Source organism: Schistocerca serialis, chromosome 3, assembly GCF_023864345.2.
Source record: "Schistocerca serialis cubense isolate TAMUIC-IGC-003099 chromosome 3, iqSchSeri2.2, whole genome shotgun sequence".
In the NCBI taxonomy this organism is placed as follows: Eukaryota; Metazoa; Arthropoda; class Insecta; order Orthoptera; family Acrididae; genus Schistocerca; species Schistocerca serialis.
This window is the reverse complement of record NC_064640.1, coordinates 125,727,778-125,749,624: the sequence shown is the minus strand read 5'-3', so window position 1 is coordinate 125,749,624 and position 21,847 is coordinate 125,727,778. Positions and strand designations below refer to the sequence as shown.

At 39.7% G+C, this 21,847-nt stretch overlaps 1 protein-coding gene across 1 annotated transcript in view; it reads right to left on the bottom strand.

Moving 5' to 3' along the window:
- Nucleotides 1-1,184: 1,184 nt before the first annotated feature.
- Nucleotides 1,185-21,847, bottom strand: part of LOC126471548 (lipase 1-like) — a 273,437-nt gene continuing 252,774 nt past the window's right edge. Inside the window, exons 7-8 of the mRNA XM_050099775.1 lie at nt 13,983-14,125; nt 1,185-1,473 (exon numbers count right to left, since the gene is read on the bottom strand). Coding sequence (XP_049955732.1) covers nt 1,294-1,473; nt 13,983-14,125 — 323 coding nt within the window. The 3' untranslated portion in view covers nt 1,185-1,293. The remainder of the gene's footprint in view (nt 1,474-13,982; nt 14,126-21,847) is intronic.

Sequence of the window (21,847 nt, the reverse complement as noted above, 5' to 3'; positions counted from 1 at the left end):
TACTACAGAAAAAAGTTATCAGAATTATTTGTGGTGCCAAACCTCGAGAATCATGTCAGAATCTGTTCCCAAAATTAGGTGTGCTTACCATTATAGGTGTGTACATATTGAAATTATATTGCTTGTGAAAACAAAAATCCAAATTTCAACTGTGACCTGCACCAGTATGATACAAGCCAAAAGTTCAGATACCATGTAAATAGCCACAGAACAGCTTTATATGAAAAAAATGCACTTCATACTGGGCTGAAGCTAGCCAATGCCCTACCAAAAAGTCTCACAATCCTTCCTACTAACAAATTAAAAGATCAGCTAAAAAGAATTCTAATTGAAAACCCTTTTTATTCCCTAGACGAGTATTATATCTGTATGAAAAGTGCTTCATAAGTATGTCAAGCTCATAGTTTTAAGTAACCTACAACTAATATAATGTTGATAGAAACAATATTTGTAATATCATTATTGTATACTACCAGACGTAAAATCCATCAAAATGTAAAATTTATTAATACAAACAAATCTTTAGTTTGTAATTTATAAACTGACGTATTCAGAAGAATAATCTGTATGATGTCCTGAAACTGTATTATTTCTAGGGATTGTATTTGATTATTCGATGTTGAATAAATATTATTATTATTATTATTATATACAACTTGAACTGAAAAAGCAATGCTGTTTTAAGAACTGAAGGAAATGAAACAGAGGCAGCAACATAGAAGGGAATGAGACAGGTTTGTAGCCTATTACCCGTTTCATTCCAACTGTAGATTGAGTAAGCAGTATAGGAAACCAAGGGGAATTTGGAAAATCAATTAAAGTTAAGGGAGAAGCATTTAAAACTTGTAAGGTGGATATGAGTTTGTAAAACTAAGAGGTGGATGGCAAAGGTTTATGTTAAAAACAACAAAAACACACTGTAACCAGTCACTAAATTTTGTCAGTACCAGTCTTTACATGTTTCAGACACATAGATCTGTCTTCTTATGATGATATTGAGCTTTGGTTTGTCAACATAGTTCTTATGAAATATACTCATATTAAAATGTTCATTTTGTGATACAAATAATGTGCAACATATTTGGGGAGCTCAGTTTTATTGTATTGATGGAATAATAAAGACCTACATAGACTTTCAGCCATACTCAAACAAAACTATTGAAACAATTGTTTACCATGTACATTGCATTAACTGTTTACTGGTATATGAGACTGGCATCTCCCTGTTGTATAATCTGTCTGTATGGAATGGAAATTTTTATGGTGACTAGAAAGTAGTTTTCTGTGAGCTTGCTACGGAGAGATGTTGGCTGCAATGCTGTGACGAAATTGCTGCATGACTGCCATGACGCTGCTGTACAGCAGGCTGAGCACCCGCTTGTGCAAAAGGAAGTCTATGTGGTTGAATGCTGTCTCCGGCACACGTTCGATTGACACAACATTCTGTAACTCCTGCGCCAGCCGCATCACACCCTGCCAACACAGACCACCAAACATGTACATCATCGGTGTACTTCAGCTCCACTCATGTTGGTGAAACACATTCTGAAAATAATTTACAGTCTGGCACAATCTCTATAAGTGATCAGCACAGCTGACTACCATGTGGAGGACCTGGATTCAATTCCTCATACTGCAAGGGGTTTTTCTTGATGGGATGACTGGAATGGGGTGCACTCAGCGTTGTGACGCCCACTGAGGAGCTACTTGACTGAGTAGTAGCGGTTCCAAGTTCAAGAAACCTGAAAACGATTGGAGAGCAGTGTGCCAACCACGTGCCTCTCCATACTGTATTTGATGATGCCATTGGCAGAGAATGACATGGCGGTTGGTGAGGCCTGAACTTTAAATTTTTTACAATAAGTTCAACTGCAATATAAAATTACCAGTTTTGGTCGTCACTGGCCACCTTCAGGTCAGAAGACAGATGTAGTGGTTCTCACCCACCAGTGCAGAAACAGCATTGTAAAATCCACAATGGTGGGTGTAAACCACGGCAACTGCCTTATGATCTACAAATGACCAGTGACTGCTGAAACTGGTAATTCCATTTTGGAATTTATGCCACTGTGCTGGACGATAAATTATTTTCAAAACAATCAATCATTGGTTTCTCCTGTTCAATAAATGTCATTCTTTCTTAAATACTCTTTGATATTCAAGCAAATAGCATAACTCTCACAGACCATTGAAAGTATATGTGAATGATTGATTGTACCTAAAAGTAGCATATACTGCCATCACATGATTCCCTCTGAAAGGCATATATATATATATATATATATATATATATATATATATATATATATATATATATATATATATATATATATATATATATATATAATAGAGAGTGCTGGCAGGTCGATAGGCACACAAACATACACATGAAATTCAAGCTTTCGCAACAAACTGTTGCCTCATCAGGAAAGAGGGAAGGAGAGGGAAAGACGAAAGGATGTGGGTTTTAAGGGAGAGGGTAAGGAGTCATTCCAATCCCGGGAGCGGAAAGACTTACCTTAGGGGGAAAAAAGGGGTATACACTCGCACACACACACATATCCATCCGCACATACACAGACACAAGCAGACATTTGTGTCAAATATATATATACGTTTATTAGAGCATTCAATGCTATTTATCTTCACTGCACCACACTCAAGAATTTCCAATGGTCCATGCACCTCCACATAAACTGTGTACAGTCACACGCTGCTATTGTTAATTCACCAGTAGCGTGGCTTTTGCTCATTTGCACATGCTTGAAGATGGTTGTTGCACAATAGTAGTTGGAAAAGTGCTGGAGGAGTCAGATTGCCCATCAGAGCACTGTGATAAAAGTTTTATTGTGATGATGATAAGTAATTAATTGTCAGTGGGTATACAAGTATGTCACAGAACAGAGCAGGTGAAACACTTCTGTGTTTATTTTGAAACAATTTATGCAGTAAATGACATACATTTGTGAATACCTGCCAGGGTCTTGCCTATGCCATGTCCATCAAACTGTGATTTGATACACAGAGATTAATCGTGAAGATATTACATTGTGTGACACGTGATGATCGCAAACTTATTATTGAGATATCTGAAGTTGAACTGAGTAGTTATCATGGTGGACAAAATGTTATTATGGTCACTAGACTTTTGTGACCTGACTGAGAGAGATATGTTTGTGTGTATATGACACTAGCAGGCGAACAGTGCATCCAAGTGGAATAACATTTCTGAATAGAAATCAAACTCTGCCAGACCTGTGCTACTTAGAATAGTAGAGTAATACTCATTCCCTCTGTGTTGAACCATTGCCTTGTATTTGAACAGTACAGCAGTAGTTAGCACACTGGACTCGCATTCAGTAGGGCAAAATTTCAAATCTGCATCCAGACACCCAGATTTAGGTTTTTTGTGACTTTCCTAAGTCGCTCCACACAAATGCCAGGATGATTCCTTTGAAAGGGCATGGCACATTCCTTTCCCCCATCCTTGAAACAATCTGAGCTTGTGCTCCATCTCTAATGACCTCGTTGTTGATGGGATTTTATATCATAGTATTCCTTCACACATTGAATGGTACACCATTAGCATCAGTAGCATCACAAGGAAAGAAGCAGCTGACCGTAAAACAAACAACAGGTTGGCGACTTAACCCGCCGTCATTAAGCATTCTTGTTGCCTACCTGTGCAGTTCAGAGCAAGAACGTGATTGATTTTGCATATACAGGTTATAAAAAACTAAGTCTATAAAATTTTAGAATTCTTAGAGGAGATTAAAAGCAACAATATCATTATGTGACAAAAATGTTACTGTGGCACCACTTCTGTGCTAGGGGCCCTGAAAGTTTTGACACTAGTGATATACAAAGATTGCATTCAAACTGCCGTGAGCAGGGAAATTATTTTATAGATCAGGTTACCTTCCATTCAGAAGGCTGTTGCAGGCAGCGACTGTTATATTGACTTGTAAATAATAGATTTCAGCTATCAGTTGTCCTTTTTAAATTTTATTGGCAGATCTAGATTTCAGCTAGAAACTAGCCATTCTCAATGCTAAGAAAGGATTTCTTTTCGAACAATATCACTAAACTTCATCATGTCATCAATGATAATAATGCAATCAGCAGCATCATCATATTTTTGTCAAAGGGTGATGTGTGAGTACATTACTAAATTTAAATATGGATGAATAGTCAGCTATTATCAATGTAGTTCCTTGTGTCACAGAAAGATAGCACATTCTACATCTACATTACTACTCTATAATTCACATCTAAGTGCTTGGCAGAGGCTTCACAGAACCACTTGCAGACTATTTCTCAAATAGCACATGTGAAAAATGAACATCTAAATCTTTCTGTGTGAGCTCTGATTTCTCTTGTTTTATTACAATGGTCATTTCTCCTTATATAGGTGGGACTCAACAAAACATTTTCTCATTCAGAGAAGAAATTGACAATTGAAATTTTATGAAAAGATCATACTGCAACAAAAAAATGACTTTGGTTTAATGATTGCCATCCCAGCTTATGTGTCATATCCATGACACTCTCTCCTCTGTTTTTGATAATACAAATTGAGGTGTCCTCCTTTTAATATTCAGGGAATAATGCTGTCAGAGCATGTGAACAGATGAGAAATAAATGACTGATAGCTGGAAATAGACTGTGGCATGAGGAGACAGGGTTCTAGGCATGTAAAAATAGTCTATAGTTTTGGGAACACAAATAAATGAATAATTCAAAGATTGAAAATCATTTGAGCATTGTGTACTTGAACTGAAGCTACTGCAAAAAATCATTATTTGCATCTACAGGGCATCTAGTGGAAATATGTATGTTTTAAAAACAATCTGGAGCTGTTTTTTTGATCCATTATGGATCGTGGGACGACGACTGGCATGAACTTCTTGATGCAATAATTTACCAACAGCCGTATGTATTGTAGAAATTTATTTTATTTTATGAACTTCTATGTGCTACCAGTTTCGGCATTACATTGATGCCATCTTCCGGCCCCACTCATCATAGTCGGAGCCATCCGTGAATGAATCGTCCTCTCGTTTTCTCTAATGTATCGTACCTGCTGTGTTTACTGGATGATGCTGTGTCATGTCGTGCAGATAAATTATTATTATTGTCAGTAGACAAATGATAAATTTGAAAACTTCTCATTTTCACATATAAATTTCAGCTCAGTCACTTCCAGACCAGATTTCCATTTCTTAAATTGCAACATTTTTTATTCATCATTCCTGAATGTACTTGTTAGCATCACAGAAAAACATCACTTTATTTGTTAAATTCACTATATGCTGCAGAGTTTGAATGCCGGACCTTGCCAAAAATAAATCATCAGAAAAGGCAAAATAAATTTTATGTTTTCAAAAAAGTCGTTCATTAGTGCTGACCCAGATCCTAGTAGGAATCGCAACTACAATTGCTTAGTAGTGGAAAGGTATTAGGACCAGATGGAATACCTATAAAATTCTGCAAAGATTATGTGAAAAAAGTCACCCCCCCCCCTCCCCTCCATTCTGGCAGTAGTTTACTGTAGATTGCTTGAGCAATGAAGGGTATGTTGTGACTGGAAAAAAGTGCAGGTCATTCCCAGTTTCGAGAAGGGATACAGGACAGATGCACATAATTATGGTCTTATATCGTTGACGTTAGACTGTTGTAGAATTATGGAGCATGTTTTATGCCCAAGAATTGTGACGTTCTTGGAGAAAGAAAATCTCCTCTATAAAGATCATCATGGATTCCGCAACCACGTAAAATGTGAACTTCAGCTCATGTGTTCCTCCATGAAATCCATAGCACAGTAGATGATGACATTCAGGTTGATGCTGTGTTCCTTGACATCAAGAAGGCATTTGACACCATCCCAAACTGCTGTTTAGAGAAAAAATAAAATAAAAAAAGGAATATACAGAATATCGGGACAAATTTGCGACTGAATTCAAGACTTTCTGCAGACAAAACTCAACACACCACTCTTACCCGAACAATATCGACATACGTGAAGGTAATGTGTGGAGTACCGCAACGAGGTGTAATAGGACCGTTACTGTTTACAATATACATAAATGATCTAGTAGAATGCGTTGAGTTCTCAGATGATGCGGTTGTCTGTAAGAAAGTAACAACGCCAGAAACAGTATCGATTTGCAGAATGGCCTGCAGTGAATTGGTGAATGGCGCAGGCTTTGGCAGTTGACTCTGAACGTACAGAGTGCACCATATTGCTCATATACATGAAAAGAAATCCACTACTATACAAGTACACTACTGATGACAAATTGCTGGAAACAGTATAGAAGTAGTGTCTTAAAATATATAGGAGTAACTATCCAGAGCGGCCCTTAGTGGAATGACTAAGTAAAACAAATAACAGGAAAAGCAGATACCAGACTAAGAGTCATAAGAATAATCTTAAGAAAATACAGCTCATCGACGAAGGCAGTGGCTTACAAGGCGCTTTTTCGACCGATTCTTGAGTATTGTTCATCAATCTGGGATCCTTACCATGTAGGACTGTTAGAAGAGATAGAGAAGGTCCAGCGAAGAGTGGCGCGTTTTGCCACAGGTTCTTTTAGTCGGGACGAGAGCGTAACAGAGATTAGCAGGAACTCCAGTGGCAGGCATTACAAGTGAGGCGTTGTGCATCACGGAGAGGTTTCCTATTGAAATTTCGAGTTACCACTTTCTGGAAAGAGTCGGACACATATTACTTCCTCCCCAATACGTCTCACGAAATTACCACTACAAGAAAATTCGAAAAATTAGAGCTAATACATATGCTTAACGATAATTATGAATGGTGCTATGGAGGCTTAGATTTGGATCCCCCAGGGACTGTCTGCGATCAAATGTTATAGCTGTGGTGGGATTTCGCAGCGTGGCGAATGCTCGTGTAGACATTTTGGTTGCTGAGACGACCCTCACTAACTACAACTTGAGGCCATTGAACCATGGAGTGCTCGCAAGGAACACAAGCAAAACACGCAGCATAAGAAGGAAGAGTAGGGTCTATCATCCCGTCGACGACGAGGTCATTACAGACTGAAAACAAGCAAGGCTTGGGGAGAGATGTGGAAGGAAATTTGCCACGCCCTTTCGATGGAACTATCCCAGCATTCGCTTTGAGAGATTTAGGGAAAATATAAATCTGGATGACAGAAAGGTGATTTGAACCGCCATCCTCCAGAATAAATATTCAATGTTTTAGCACTAAAATCTATTTGATTAAATGCCACGATCCATACAGATTGCGGTCTCAACCAGGACTGCTTCACTAAATACTGATTTCGATATGCAATACCGTTTCATTCCTTTGCAAATTTAATCGTTTCTTACACGCAGTGGCGATTCGTGGGTATTCATTCTGAGCGTTCACAAATTTTTAGATTCAGATAAATTTGAGAGCATCTGCTGTATATCAGTTATGCTTATCAACAAATTTACACAACTAAAGCCACTGCCAATAACAATGATAATAACAATAAGATGCATAACTTATCTGACAAAAGAAAAAATGTTTTTGTGGATTTTTGTTGTTTTGTATATAATTAAGTGCAGTTTAGGGCAATAACGAAATAATATGTAAGCTTTCGCGACTCTCGATTTCACATTTTTGTGTAAGTGGGAGTTCTCGTGCTCTTCCATTTTTTCAGACAATGTACAAGATACGAGCTGCAAATCAGATATTCTTACGCTGCCTCCATCCAACAACTTGTGCTAACTGTAGACTTCCTTATTAAATGTTTGCTTGTGGTCAAATTTATTTAATTTCGTCATTCTCTCGTTCAAAGGATCTGTTGTTGGCGGCCCTAGTTCCTTTGCGGCTAACTTTTTCTGGTACGGTAATTTACTTTTCTATTCCCAGTATCAGATTTTCACTCTGCAACGGAGCGTGCGCTGACATGAAACTTCTTGGCAGATTAAGGTTGTGCGCCAGATCGAGGCTATGGACCTTTGCCTTCTGTAGGCAACTGTTCTACCGATTGAGACGACTCACGACCCGTCCTCACAGCTTGGCTTTTCTGATGTTCAACATTGCACACGAAAGCCGATTCCCGCACAGTAAACAACCAACTGCAGATACAAAGTGCCGTTTGTGGAAATGATTAAACTCAAGTAATAATGTTTACTCACATGCGCATTTGACCAGAATACAAAAATGAGGATCTGAAATCCATAAGGGCCTAAAGCACACCGCCATGGATCCCACATTTAAGTGAATAACAGAGAAACCAGTGTTACAACTTTTTGTGAATTATTATGTATGCAATGTGGGCCTACAGCACAGATAAACCTGACTCACCATAAGATCAAAATATTTCAGAAGCATGAATAAATGCTAAAGTCTCATAATTGAGGGTAGCTTGCTTTAGCCCCCTATGATTCCCAGCGCCTCAAATGGATTTCTGTATGATAAAATTCGTGAACAATAAAGTATAACTCATTCAGAAACTCACAAAATAGGTTTACTGTCAGTACAACTTAACATATACTGACGTCCGATCTAATTTTACTGCTCTATATAGTGAGTGAATTAGCTTATTTGAGGAGTGTGCTATCTAGCAGGATTTATGCCGACAAAATTCTGCTACAGTGTGCTGCCACCTATTGGCCCTGACGTAAACTTCTAGTTTAGTGGCAAGGGTTAGCTGTGCATATTGTTCATCAAATTCGTATGTATGTGGCGCGTAGGGCAATTACGTCACGCGAGTTGCGCATGCGCGAAAGCTACTTAACCCCCTCATGGCCCCAAGGCTCGTTTAACTACAAATAAACAGTTTTAATGTGGGTGGAGACTACTCATCCTCCAGATATGCTATTCATGGACTTTTTATTATAACTGGATAAAATATTTGTGATTATATCACAGTTTGTAGTGCAACAATTTGAAATTTTTGCAGTGGGGTCGGAAAATACCCCAGGTATACATCAATGTGATTTTCAGTGTTTTTTATACGTTTTGTTTCGAAAATAAATCTTGGCAACAATGCGCCTTATAAACCGACATTCATTGTACATTGTTGTAAAAAAGGACAGAAAATACATTCACGTGCGTTGTTACGACAAAATCACTGTTTGTAATTGAGTTTTGTGGAAGGAAGACGTGCTGTTATAGTTTATTCGTTATGGATGGTGATATACGTTTTGCAAGGGGTACGGTCTCGAGCAGATTAGCAGATTTACGGAAGAGTGGTAGTGTTTATGGATCAATTTTTGGAAACGAGGATGACAGTGATGTTGACGGAGATATGGTAGAGAAAGATATACATGTTGGAGATGAAGTGGATATGAGTGACTGTGAAGAAGATGATAATGGTATTCAGGTAACGAGTGCATCTACTTTTGTGGCTATAAATGGACAGATAACATATAACACAGTACCATCTGATGTGCGCAAGCACGTTTCAGGGAATGTACTACATGAAACTGCACATATTTCATGTCACCTTAGACCACAATTATAGACAAGGGCAGATTGTCTCTGAATTTTTATCACCAATGACATGCAGAGTGTAATAGTAATGCATACCAATAATCAGGCAAAAGATAAATTCTGTATCCAACACATGAATGCTGGACTGAACTTGATTCTGAAGAGCTGCAGGCATTCTTTGGTCTACTAATAATAGCTGGCTTGCATAAGGCATGTGGAAAGCCTTTGAATTTTGGTCAGACGAGTATAGCTTACCTATTTTTCGAGCCAAAACGAGCTTTTCAAGATTTCGTGATATTTTGATATGCCTCCAGTTCGATGATAAATTCACAAGGGAAGAAAGAAAAGCTGCTTCTGGATCAAAAGCTGAACCTGTAAGGGCTGTGTTTGAAATGTTTGTTGATGCATGCATTTCATCTTATGTCTCTGGACCTTGTATTACAGTTGATGAGCATCTGTCTACTTTCAGGGGACGGTGTCCATTAAAGGTGTACATTCCTTCGAAACCTGGAAGGTATGGGATAAAAGTGTGGGCTATTGCAGATTTTGAGACCAATTATGTCATAAATGCACAAGTGTATACGGGGAAATCTGCTGATGGAAGGAAAATAAATCAAAGGAAACGAGTGGTACATGATTTAGTTGATCAACTGAAGGGAAGTGGTAGGAACATTACCATTGATAACTTTTTTACAAGTTTTAATTTGGGACAAGAACGTCTTGCTAATAAATTTACACTTGTGGGAACCCTTCGGGCCAATCAAAAAGAGATATCAAATGAAATGTTGCCATCAATGCAGAGCCGTCCGTTATTGAGCACTTTTGGGTATGTACAGACTACTGTTTTAGCTTTGTATGTTGCTACACAAAATAAATCAGCCATTTTGCTGTCTAGACTGCGCCAAACATTTTATGTAAGTGAGCATGAGCACTAAAAACTTAAATAATAATATTCTACAACTCAACAAAGTCAGGAGTTGATATAGTTGGTAAGATGACTACACATTATTCAGTGAAATGTGGAACAAGAAGGTGGCCACTTGCTGTATTTTTTGATATAGTATATTTAGCTTGTCTCAATGCTTACATTCTGTACTGTAAATTTTTACACGATATGAGAAGTTAAAATGCAAGAAGAGAATTCATCTCAGGACTAGGAAAAGAACTAGTCAGACCTCACATTGAAAGACGAATCCTGTCGATCCAGTGCAGAACACAATGCATTGGTTCAGCAATAATATTTTGAGGCTTCAGAGATCTTCTAAAGGAAAAACAATACGATAATCAGGAAGCCAATGCCCCAAATCTGAAAAGAAAATGTTGCGATTCCTAGCCAAGGTCAAAGGACAAGAAAGTGAATCAACAATGTGATGGGTGTCACAAAATTGTCTGCAAAGAACAAGCTAGGATAATTGTATTGTGTAATGATTGTTCACCATATGACACGGAGAGCGAGTAGGAGTGTATTTCCAATAAAATTCCATGTAAGTGATATTACACATAACATTAATAAATTACAGTATTCCAGAATGAGATTTTCACTCTGCAGCGGAGTGTGTGCTGATATGAAACTTCCTTACAGATTAAAACTGTGTGACGGACCGAGACTCGAACTCGGCACCTTTGCCTTTCGCGGTCAATTTTAAATTGGCTAAATGCATTCAGAACAGGGAATGTGTCATGTGAAAAGAGAACTGACAGAAGCCTTACAACACCAAAAAATGTCGAACGAGCTAGAGCAGCAGTACTGCAATCTCTGAAACGCCCGGCTCGGAAACACTCACTTGCTCTTGGCATTTCAAGACGTTCTCTCCATTGGATTATTCACAATGAACTGAATTTCACCCATCTAAACTGTGAGTGGTCCAGCAATTTTCAGTACAGGATTATGTAACACGGAGAACGTCTCGTGGAGACATGCATGCAACCATACCCCGTGGCGCAAATGTGTTCTTTTCCGAGGAGGCACATTTTCTTCTCAGTGGGTGTGTAAAGAAGCAGAATATGCGGTTCTGGAGCGACACGAAACCCAGGCAAATTCACCAGAGACCCCTGTACTCAGACCACGTCACTGTGTGGTGCGCCATATCACGAGTAGGCATCATTGGCCCTTACTTTTTCCAGGAAAATCGTCGTGCTGTAACTGTGAATTCGGATCGTTACTTAACTATACTGCAAGGGTCTTTCCAGCCGGCGTTTGAGGAAATGCAATTACAGGATACCTGGTTTCAACAAGACGGTGCCACTGCACACACAGCGGACATTACCATGAACTTTTTAAGGCAAACGTTTCGTAGATGGCTTATCTCTTGGATGGAGGATCTCAAATGTTTCAAATGGCTCTGAGCACTATGGGACTTAACACCTGTGGTCATCAGTCCCCTAGAACTTAGAACTACTTAAACCTAACTAACCTAAGGACATCACACACATCCATGCCCGAGGCAGGATTCGAACCTGCGACCGTAGCAGCCGTGCGGTTCCGGACTGCGCGCCTAGAACCGCTAGACCACCGCGGCCGGCGGAGGATCTCAGCTGACCAGCACGATCACCAGACTTAGCCCAGTGCGATTTTTTTTTCTTTGAGCATACCTGAAGTCAAAGGTGTATTGCAACCGTTCTAACACCCTGGAAGTCCTTCAGAACAATACTAAGGCTGAAATTGCAAGAAGAGTGCATGCGAATTTCAGAAAACGACTGCGGCAGTGTGTGGTTTGTGAAGATAGACATTTGCCAGATACACTGTTTAAACCACGCAATTATAAACTTCCGTTATTGTCAAATATGAGGAAAATAAGAATGTAAGTTTCTAAGTGTCCATTATTTTTTACCTCATTCCCAAATCAGCAATTTGCTGAGCTCCACCCTGTATTACTGCTATACTGGCCATTAAAATTGCTACACCAAGAAGAAATGCAGATGATAAATGGGTATTCATTGGGCAAATATATTATACTAGAACTGACATGTGATTACATTTTCACGCAATTTGGGTGCATAGATCCTGAGAAATCAGTACCCAGAACAACCACCTCTGGCCGTAATAACGGCCTTGATACGCCTGGGCATTGAGTCAAACAGAGCTTCGATGGCGTGTACAAGTACAGCTGCCCATGCAGCTTCAACACGATACCACAGTTCATCAAGAGTAGTGACTGGCGTATTGTGACGAGCCAGTTTCTCGGCCACCATTGACCAGACGTTTTCAATTGGTGAGAGATCTGGAGAATGTGCTGGCCAGGGCAGCAGTCGAACATTTTCTGTATCCAGGAAGGCCCGTACAGGACCTGCAACATGCGGTCGTGCATTATCCTGCTGAAATGTAGGGTTTCGCAGTGATCGAATGAAGGGTAGAGCCACGGGTCGTAACACATCTGAAATGTAACGTCCACTGTTCAAAGTGCAGTCAATGCGAACAAGAGGTGACCGAGACGTGTAACCAAAGGCACCCCATACCATCACGCCGGGTGATACGCCAGTATGGCGATGACGAATACAAGCTTCCAATGCGCGTTTACCGCGATGTCGCCAAACACGGATGCGACCATCATGATGCTGTAAACAGAACCTGGATTCATCCGAAAAATGATGTTTTGCCATTTGTGCAAAAGGTTCGTCGTTGAGTACACCATCGCAGGCGCTCCTGTCTGTGATGCGACGTCAAGGGTAACAGCAGCAATGGTCTTCGAGCTGATAGTCCATTCTGCTGCAAACGTCGTCGAACTGTTCGTGCAGATGGTTGTTGTCTTGCAAACGTCCCCATCTGTTGACTCATGGTCGAGACATGGCTGCACAATCCGTTGCAGCCATGCGGATAAGATGCCTGTCATCTCGACTGCTAGTGATACGAGGCCGTTGGGATCCAGCACGGCGTTCCGTATTACCCTCCTGAACCCACCGATTCCATATTCTGCTAACAGTCATTGGATCTCGACCAACGCGAGCAGCAATGTCGCGATACCATAAACCGCAATCGCGATTGGCTACAATCCGACCTTTATCAAAGTCGGAAACTTGATGGTACGCACTTCTCCTCCTTATACGAGGCATCACAACAACGTTTCACCAGGCAACGCCGGTCAACTGCTGTTTGTGTATGAGAAATCGTTTGGAAACTTTCCTCATGTCAGCACGTTGTAGGTGCCGCCACCGGTGCCAACCTTGTGTGAATGCTCTGAAAAGCTAATCATTTGCATATCACAGCATCTTCTTCCTGTCGGTTAAATTTCGCGTCTGTAGTACGTGATCTTCGTGGTGTAGCAATTTTAATGGCCAGTAGTGTATTTGATGACGTCAGTGTACCAACGGATATCCTCTTTCATTTTGCTTTATGTTATGTCTTTATGTATTTGGTAAATATGTAGGCTAAATAACCCAGTATGGCAACTAAGGAGGTAAAAATCACGCATCCTGGAGAACAGAAGTTTCTCCGAAAAATCAGCGCTTCAACGTGGGCCAGAAACTTTTGAAGCAAGCGAGTCAGTCGGAAATATGAAAGTCAAGCGAGAAACAAAGACTGAAAGACTACCTTAGGGTGCAGCTCGTAGTCGTTGTCGGCGTAGTATAGAGCGAGCGGGGCGTCTATTCTCTGCAGGTGGTAAGCAGGGGGCCTCGTCGATCCGTAGCGGCGCAAGTTTTCCTCTGGGCCGCGGTCCATGGCTTCAAACCGACCTGTAGACAAACACAGCTTGTTGGTTTTAAGGAAGCCTAATCGTCTAGAAACTTGCAATAATGACATAAAGGATGAAGTAAAATTCTTAGCATTGTGCAAACTTCCAGCTCCAAGTCCTTGTTTTGAGTCGACTGGACGGCTTGATCTAGAGAGTTGAAGGGTCCTGTAACCAGTTACATTGCAACTCGCTAGACTTTCACCGTTGGGTTGGAACTTGTAGGTTCCCGAGGTGTGCACTACACATGAGAGGCTGTTACCAAGGTAGCTGACACTCTCTCTCTCTCTCTCTCTCTCTCTCTCTCTCTCTCTCTCTCTCTCTCTCCCTGTGTGTGTGTGTGTGTGTGTGTGGTGCACGCAGTTTTTTTTTAATATAGAGTTGGTAACACGGTGCGCTCCACATAACGATAGTTGTAAAAGAATCTGCAGTATTAGTTCTCTTCTCTATCTATACAAATTGAAGTTTTGGCTAACAGATGGATTGATTCACTAGGAAGATTCGTGTACATAATCTGCAAATAATTTTTGGAAACTGGCTCAACAATGGTGATTAAAGTCCGCTGACGCTGTGCAAACGATGGCATTACCATCTAGTGGTGCACTGCGAATTGGGCCTGGTGATCTAGTGTGAACCTGAAAACTGAAAGGTCATAGGGTGGAATCTGCATCAGACCAGGAAGTTTTCATTGTATTTTAACCTAGCGTGTGGACATTTACCAGAAGCGAAACCCTTATCGGATTCCATGTTAAACTGTATGTCTAATTTTCGGAGAGCTGGATCCAGGGGAGGTAGCTCAGCATGTTTGGTCAGAGGTTAGCTGCCCTCTGTAATAAAAACAAGTGATGGAATGGATTGATAACGAACCTTAACGGATGTCAGGGGACGTCCGCCCCGAACAAATGCAACGAACAACACCGAACAAAGTAAGATAAAAAAAAAGCTGCATACTGTGAGACTGGTAACTGGAAGGTAATGGGAACGAATTCTGGTCAGACCACAGATTTTTGTCTCTGTTTTTTAACCTACCAATCACCTCTTAATGACATGGAGATTCGCCATAACATGTTTCGTATTCCACATTAAACTGTAGAGCGCCTCTTCCAGGTGGGATAACTCACTAGGGAGGCACAAGTCTTCGAAGTGAAATCCAGTCGAAAGACCTGCACCAGGACATTATTATTAGTTCTACCAGAATCTATACGTATATAAAGTACATACATGGTCCTTCTATACATAATATAAATTAAAGTGTCCCATGGCCCTTTCTTCCTATTTATGAATGATAATCTTAGGAACTACTGTAGGGATTTTGACGATGTAGTCATTAATATATACACTGATTCACAAGGAAGGTCGATGCATATACATAATTTACAAATATTTGGTGAAAATTGGCTGAACTGTGGTGAATTACAGTCCACCACCGCGTTTTTTCTGTCTGCATGTGAAGGTTAATTTCGGGAACTACTGTAGGGGTTATGACAATTGCTGTGTGGGGGAGGGGAGCATAGACTGTGGGGACTTCCCCATCGACAGGTTGAGCGGCTGTGGAGGCTTTGATGCGAGGCTCGCCTTGCGTTGTTAGTGGACTGTGGTCTGGCAATCCACCCATGCCTTTAGGTGCCACAGTATGCCAGCATGTGGTGGGTGCTGCTTAAATCGTTTAATTTATATGAAAGTGATAATAAGTCACCTAATGTTGTTCCCTGATTTTTAATCATAACTGTATGCAGTAGCCTCTAAACAAAATTACCAATATGATAGACAATTTGTCTATCCATGTGAAGCGAGGCAGGTCGCTTACATAAGATAGAAAGAAATGTCGTGTCGCCCTTCCTTCCACCCCTCCCCAATTAAGATCCTAGTAATCAAGCGGTGAAGCATTTGCAGTAGATTGACAGAGTTTGAAACGCTCCTAAAAGGCAGTGGGATATCCCATAATTGTAGGTACAGAAAGCTGGTCAAAACCTTATATTGATATCAGTGTGATTTTTGGGTATATATATATATATATATATATATATATATATGTCAAAAGATTACGATAATAGGAAGTGGAGGTGCTGTATTTGTTGCAGTAGACAAGAAAAGCTAATCTACCAAAAGAGAAATTGAAGTTGCATGTGAAATTGCTTCAGCAAGTATTAGTATCAAGGGTGGATATAAACCTGAAATAGGATATTTCTATCTACAACCAGACTCAGCCCAGTATGTAACCGAACGCTTAGAGAAAACCTCAGTTTGCTAGCATGTGTGTTCTACAGTCATACTGTTATCATTGAGACTTTAATCATCCACATATCGACTGGAAGAATTACAGTTTTTTGAGTGGTGGACGTGGCAAGACATCCTGTGAAACAATATTAAATGCCTTCTCTAAAAAGTACATAGAACAGATAGTTCATAAGTCCACTCACAATGGAAATGTATTTGGAGATAATGGCAACAGTAAGCCCAATAATGGGGCTATGAGAATTTTGGTGCAGTCTGTATTGTTGCCAGCTTTTCCCTATCTCCATCCTTCTGATGTCTCAGGCTCGTTGCTCTATGTATAAAATGGCAGGAAATTCGAAATTAATGGTGGGATATTCGAAAATAGCCTCACTGTGCCACAGTGTTTCCCCTTCCCCTGTGATGTCACTGTGGAAGCAGGACAGTTGTCCTGAGTGTAAAATGGCTGGAACTTTAAAAAAAATCCGAAATGGAGCATTGTCCAGTTTGTGTAAAATTCAAACCTGGCGAACCAGTATGGGTGTCTTGGGAATAGGAGCACAGTGCCATGACATCACAATTTAAGATGGCTGACCTGGGAACATGAGGACAGTTTCTATAATGTCACATTCCAAGATGACGATCAAAGATGGAGGAGCTGAGCATATGAGCACAACTTCCATGATTATCAGGTCACTTGTCCTAAGTTTAAAATCATTAGCTTAAAATGGTGACAACCTAAGTTTAAACAATCTCCCACATCCCTCCATTGTCACAACTGGCCACTGTAAGTTTGTAATCCAAGAGTACACTTCTCCTAAGTTTAAAATGATGGGATATTCAATTGAATCCTCCTGTTCTAAGTTTAAAGCAGTGGGAAATTCAAAAATTCACTTGTCCTGAGATCATAATGACAAGACATTCAAAAAGACATTTAAAATGATGGGAAGCTCACAGATTGTCAGAACTAGACCACTTGGCTTAACTTCAAAACTGTGTAGCTCATATATGTAGGAAACGAGGGTTGGTATACTGCTGCAAAGTAGAATAATTTTATTGTACATATAAATATTCTTTAAAATTCTACCATCCAAGCTCAGATGAGAGAAGGCTAGCTCGGGGTCAGTATGCCATTCAGAATGTCAACAAGACGTACTGTCAATGTAACAGTTATCAGGGCACTGTATTTGTTATATGACAATATAGGGCAGCAATAAGAATAAGAATAAGAATCTTTATTAGTCGTTCAGTATTTTCTTATACAATGGGCTTTCTCAATAAATTCAGTTACGGTATAAAGATGGTTATATTCTCATAACAATGTATATATAAATCATATGAATGTTAGTGTAGTACAACAGCAAACATTTGCAATTTTATATAGTGTTAATTTCACAATGAAAAAGAAAACATTATACAAATTTATATTAAGTGGGGAGTATTCATGTTGATGACACTATGTCACTATCATATACATGTTGATAACACTATGGCATTATCCTAAGATATTGATACAAATATAGAGCACTCAAAATAGATCTATGCCTATATGTTAGATATTGTTTTTCCAAATTTCGGTCCTACTACAGGCAGAGGTACCTTTCTCTATGTTAAAACAGCAAATCTGCCACATTAAAATATTTATATTCATCAACTGAGTAAAATGCTTTACCTTTGAGCCATTGACCCAATGTTGTCTTAAATTTATTTTTAGATACTGTTTGTACAATTTTAGGGAGCATATTAAACAGTTCGAGGCCTACATATTTATAACTATTATGTATCTTGGACAATCTAGAGTATGGCAGATCAATTGTGTGGTTTCTTCTTGTATATTTATTTATTGAATAAAAATCACTCCACTGGCCAGGTACTGGGCACAGCACAGTCCATGTGTATGGACTGTGCTTTGCCCAGCTGCAAATCCCTGAGCCACGTGTCAAAAGATATCGACAGGAATAGGCAACACACGTCAACACTTTGCATGCATTGCATTGCCTGCTGGGGAGCCTAGTACAGAATGGCTGAACCGTGGCAGCTGACACACTGCATGATGTCATTGGTGGGCCCTGTCAGCTTTGTACCTGCAACAGGACATGACACATCATACCACTTTCACCAGTGCATGTCGGAGCTCGCCAACTGTACTGTCACATCATCAGTTTGGAATGGTAGCAGATGCCAGTCCCCTATTGTTCAGTATGGGCTGTGTCCTCCTCCACAATTGGCACATCCTATAAAGCTACACGATTTTACATTCAAACGCCCTCTAATTTTAGAACTGGACTGTTTTTGGCCTCTTAGTTGTCTGTCATGAGACAGTAGAAACATTCAAATGTAGGAAATCCATTTCCAGCGCATGACATATATTCAGCTGGCAATGTTTTAGTGTACACACATATGCATACACACACACGCACACACACACACACACACACACACACACACACACACACACACACACACAATATCATATAGGGGCTGCAATGATCACAAACTTTTTGATATATGACAATATTATTCTTTAACTAACATTGATTTTTCTTGCTGTATGCAAAATTTGTCAGTACCTGTTTGCCACATAGTTCTAATTGGACAGTATGGATAGTGCAAGTGAAGATCCGCTTAATAGCGTCCTGGTATAGCTTTTACACCCAATACGACATCAGTTCTGTGTGGCACAAGTCCTTTATAGGTTTTTGCAAGTATATAGCATCAAATTTTTACGAAATTCACGTCTGTTTATGGTTCATCAATTGTGGTATGTTTCCATCACTCTGACAGAATGACCGTTGGTTGGCGAAAGTATAACTCAAGGTACTGGTGTCTACTGCCTTCATGCATTTTGCAATGTACAATGTGATCTGAGTTTCGAATGTAGATGCGAAACAGTGCATGCAGTTTTATTGTCACCCAGTTACCCAGTGACAATTACTTTTCAAGATCATCATCTAAAGACACATGTAGATTATAGAAATAGAGATTTTTGATGTTTAAACGCGCGCGCGCGTGTGTGTTGTAGTATGCAACATTGCATGACTCACACTGTCATCTACAGTGTTCTACACCACAGTTGGAGATGTTTTGACATGGGTGTAATAGTGGAGAAACGTTTTTTTTATTTATTTAAACAACTATGGTGGACGTGAGCAGACTGCAACATTAGTCGATGTGCAGTTGCGAGGTCACCATTATTGTGGATGGAACACATCTGACAGTAGTAGAGCTGACTTGTGTCGCACCACAATCCAACTTGGGAGTGTTTGTAGCCACATGCTGCGAGTCTGCAGAAACGCCTTCTCCACTAGCACAACAACAGCAGATGCCTTATGATGCATCAGATACTTCTGCGCTGCCTGCTGGGTGAAATGTGCACCTTATTCACATTCTGACGCTGTGATTATTGTTCTGCAAAAGCTGTACCACAGACCACAGCTGCACCACAAATAGTCGATGTAGCTATCATACTGATCACACAAATACAGGGCTGTTAATATCTCCCAGTCAAACCAGTGCAAACAATGCCATCAGACAACGATTTTGGTAGGTAGTGCTGGACTATGAATTGGAAGGTCGTGGTGTTTGATTCCACATGAGACAGTCATAGGATTTTGATCTGTTATTTACCACCTCTTTCAACTCTGGCAACGTCTGTTTGTGTACAGTCAAAGGCTGTAATTATAAATTGTACAATATGTTGGAGTTTGGACGTAGTTAATGGGAAAATGATTAAAACTAAAGGCAGACAGAAGACACATCTTCTTGGGTGTACAACAGCAACGCTTCACCCATATGATTCCATAGGAAACTAAAGTTTCTGCCATTTGAACAAACAAATGGCTGTTAAATGTAATACATTACATAACATTTTTCTATACTTTACACAACATAGAGGCATATGGCATAGGGTGCACTAGAGATACTGTTTGTTAGTGTGTGAAAAATACCTATCTGTACCATGGACTTAGAAATCATAGCTCAATATCGTATTCTTTAGTCAGGAAGACGCATATCACAGAGCATTTTATGAAACTGGGAAGATGGTTACCAAATCGTAAATGTCCATGTCATGTCATTTTTGTTTAAACATTTACAGTGTTGGCGCCACAGTGTGTAGTAGGATATGGTTATCCTTTTATTTATCTACTACTACTAGAAGGCATAAGAAGAAGTTCGAAAAGTTACAAACTTATGCAGAATCTACAAATAATATAGTGATGTCCGAAACTGTTATTAATAAGTCAGACAGAGTTTTATCTCAAGACGAAATTTCAGTTCTTGCAAAAGGAGGAAACTACTCTATAACACCTCCGAAAGTTCCTGTTGAGGATATTATTGCAAATGTAGAAGCAGGTATACGTACTCTCCCCAAAGAAAGTGCAAATGCAATCCGGATCGAAACCACCAGAGTATTATGCCGCAGTAAACCTCTGGAAAGTAATTTAACCAATGGCGAAAGAAAGGCTCTGAGAGATTTAAATGCAGATGAAGACATAGTGATTGTTCCTGCTGATAAGGGAATGGTACGGTCGTTTTAAATACAGAAGATTATCAAAGCAAAATTTTGAATCTTTTAACGGCAGGGCAATACAAAAAACTTAAGAAAGATCCTACAGCCAGCGTACTATGGAAAACAAATAATTTGATAAAATCGGCCACTTCTATTCAAAAAGAAGAAAAAAGAGCTTTATTGAAGACTGAAGCCATGTGTCCTAGACTCTATGGCCTACCCAAGGTACATAAGAAGGACCTATCTCTGAGACCGATTGTTAGTACTATCAATTCTCCTACGTACGAAATAGCAAGATATCTAACAACTCGCTTACAACCATATTTTAGAAAAACGGACTCATATATAAAGGACTCACGTCATTTTATAGAGAAAATTGAAGGTTTAATTCTGACTCCTGAAGATATTTTAGTAAGTTTCGATGTAGTATCTTTATTTACTATGATTCCAGTTAATGAAGTTATGGATTTTATAACGGATATTTTTCCAGAAGATCTGACTGCTCTTTTCAGACACTGCCTTACTTCCAGTCATTTCCAGTGGAATAATGAGTTTTACGAACAACTTAATGGGGTAGCAATGGGTAACCCATTGGGTCCTGCAGTAGCTAATTTCTACATGGAGAAATTCGAACAGTCAGCCTTGGAAAAAGCAGATAAGAAACCATCTCGCTGGTATCGGTATGTAGACGATACATTTGTGGTCTGGCCACATGGTAGAGAAGCCTTAGGCGAATTTTTTGATTACCTTAATAATATAAATCCAAGAATCCAGTTTACCATGGAGAGAGAAAATGATAACAAAATACCGTTTTTGGATGTTTTAGTTATGAGACAGACGGATGGAAGCTTGAAACAACAGATTTTTAGAAAAATAACGCACACAGACAGATACTTACATAAAAACTCTAACCACCATCCAAAACAAAAAAGAGGTGTGATTACAAGTCTCGTTGACAGAGCCAGACGGATTTGCACGCCGGAGTATCTAGACGACGAATTA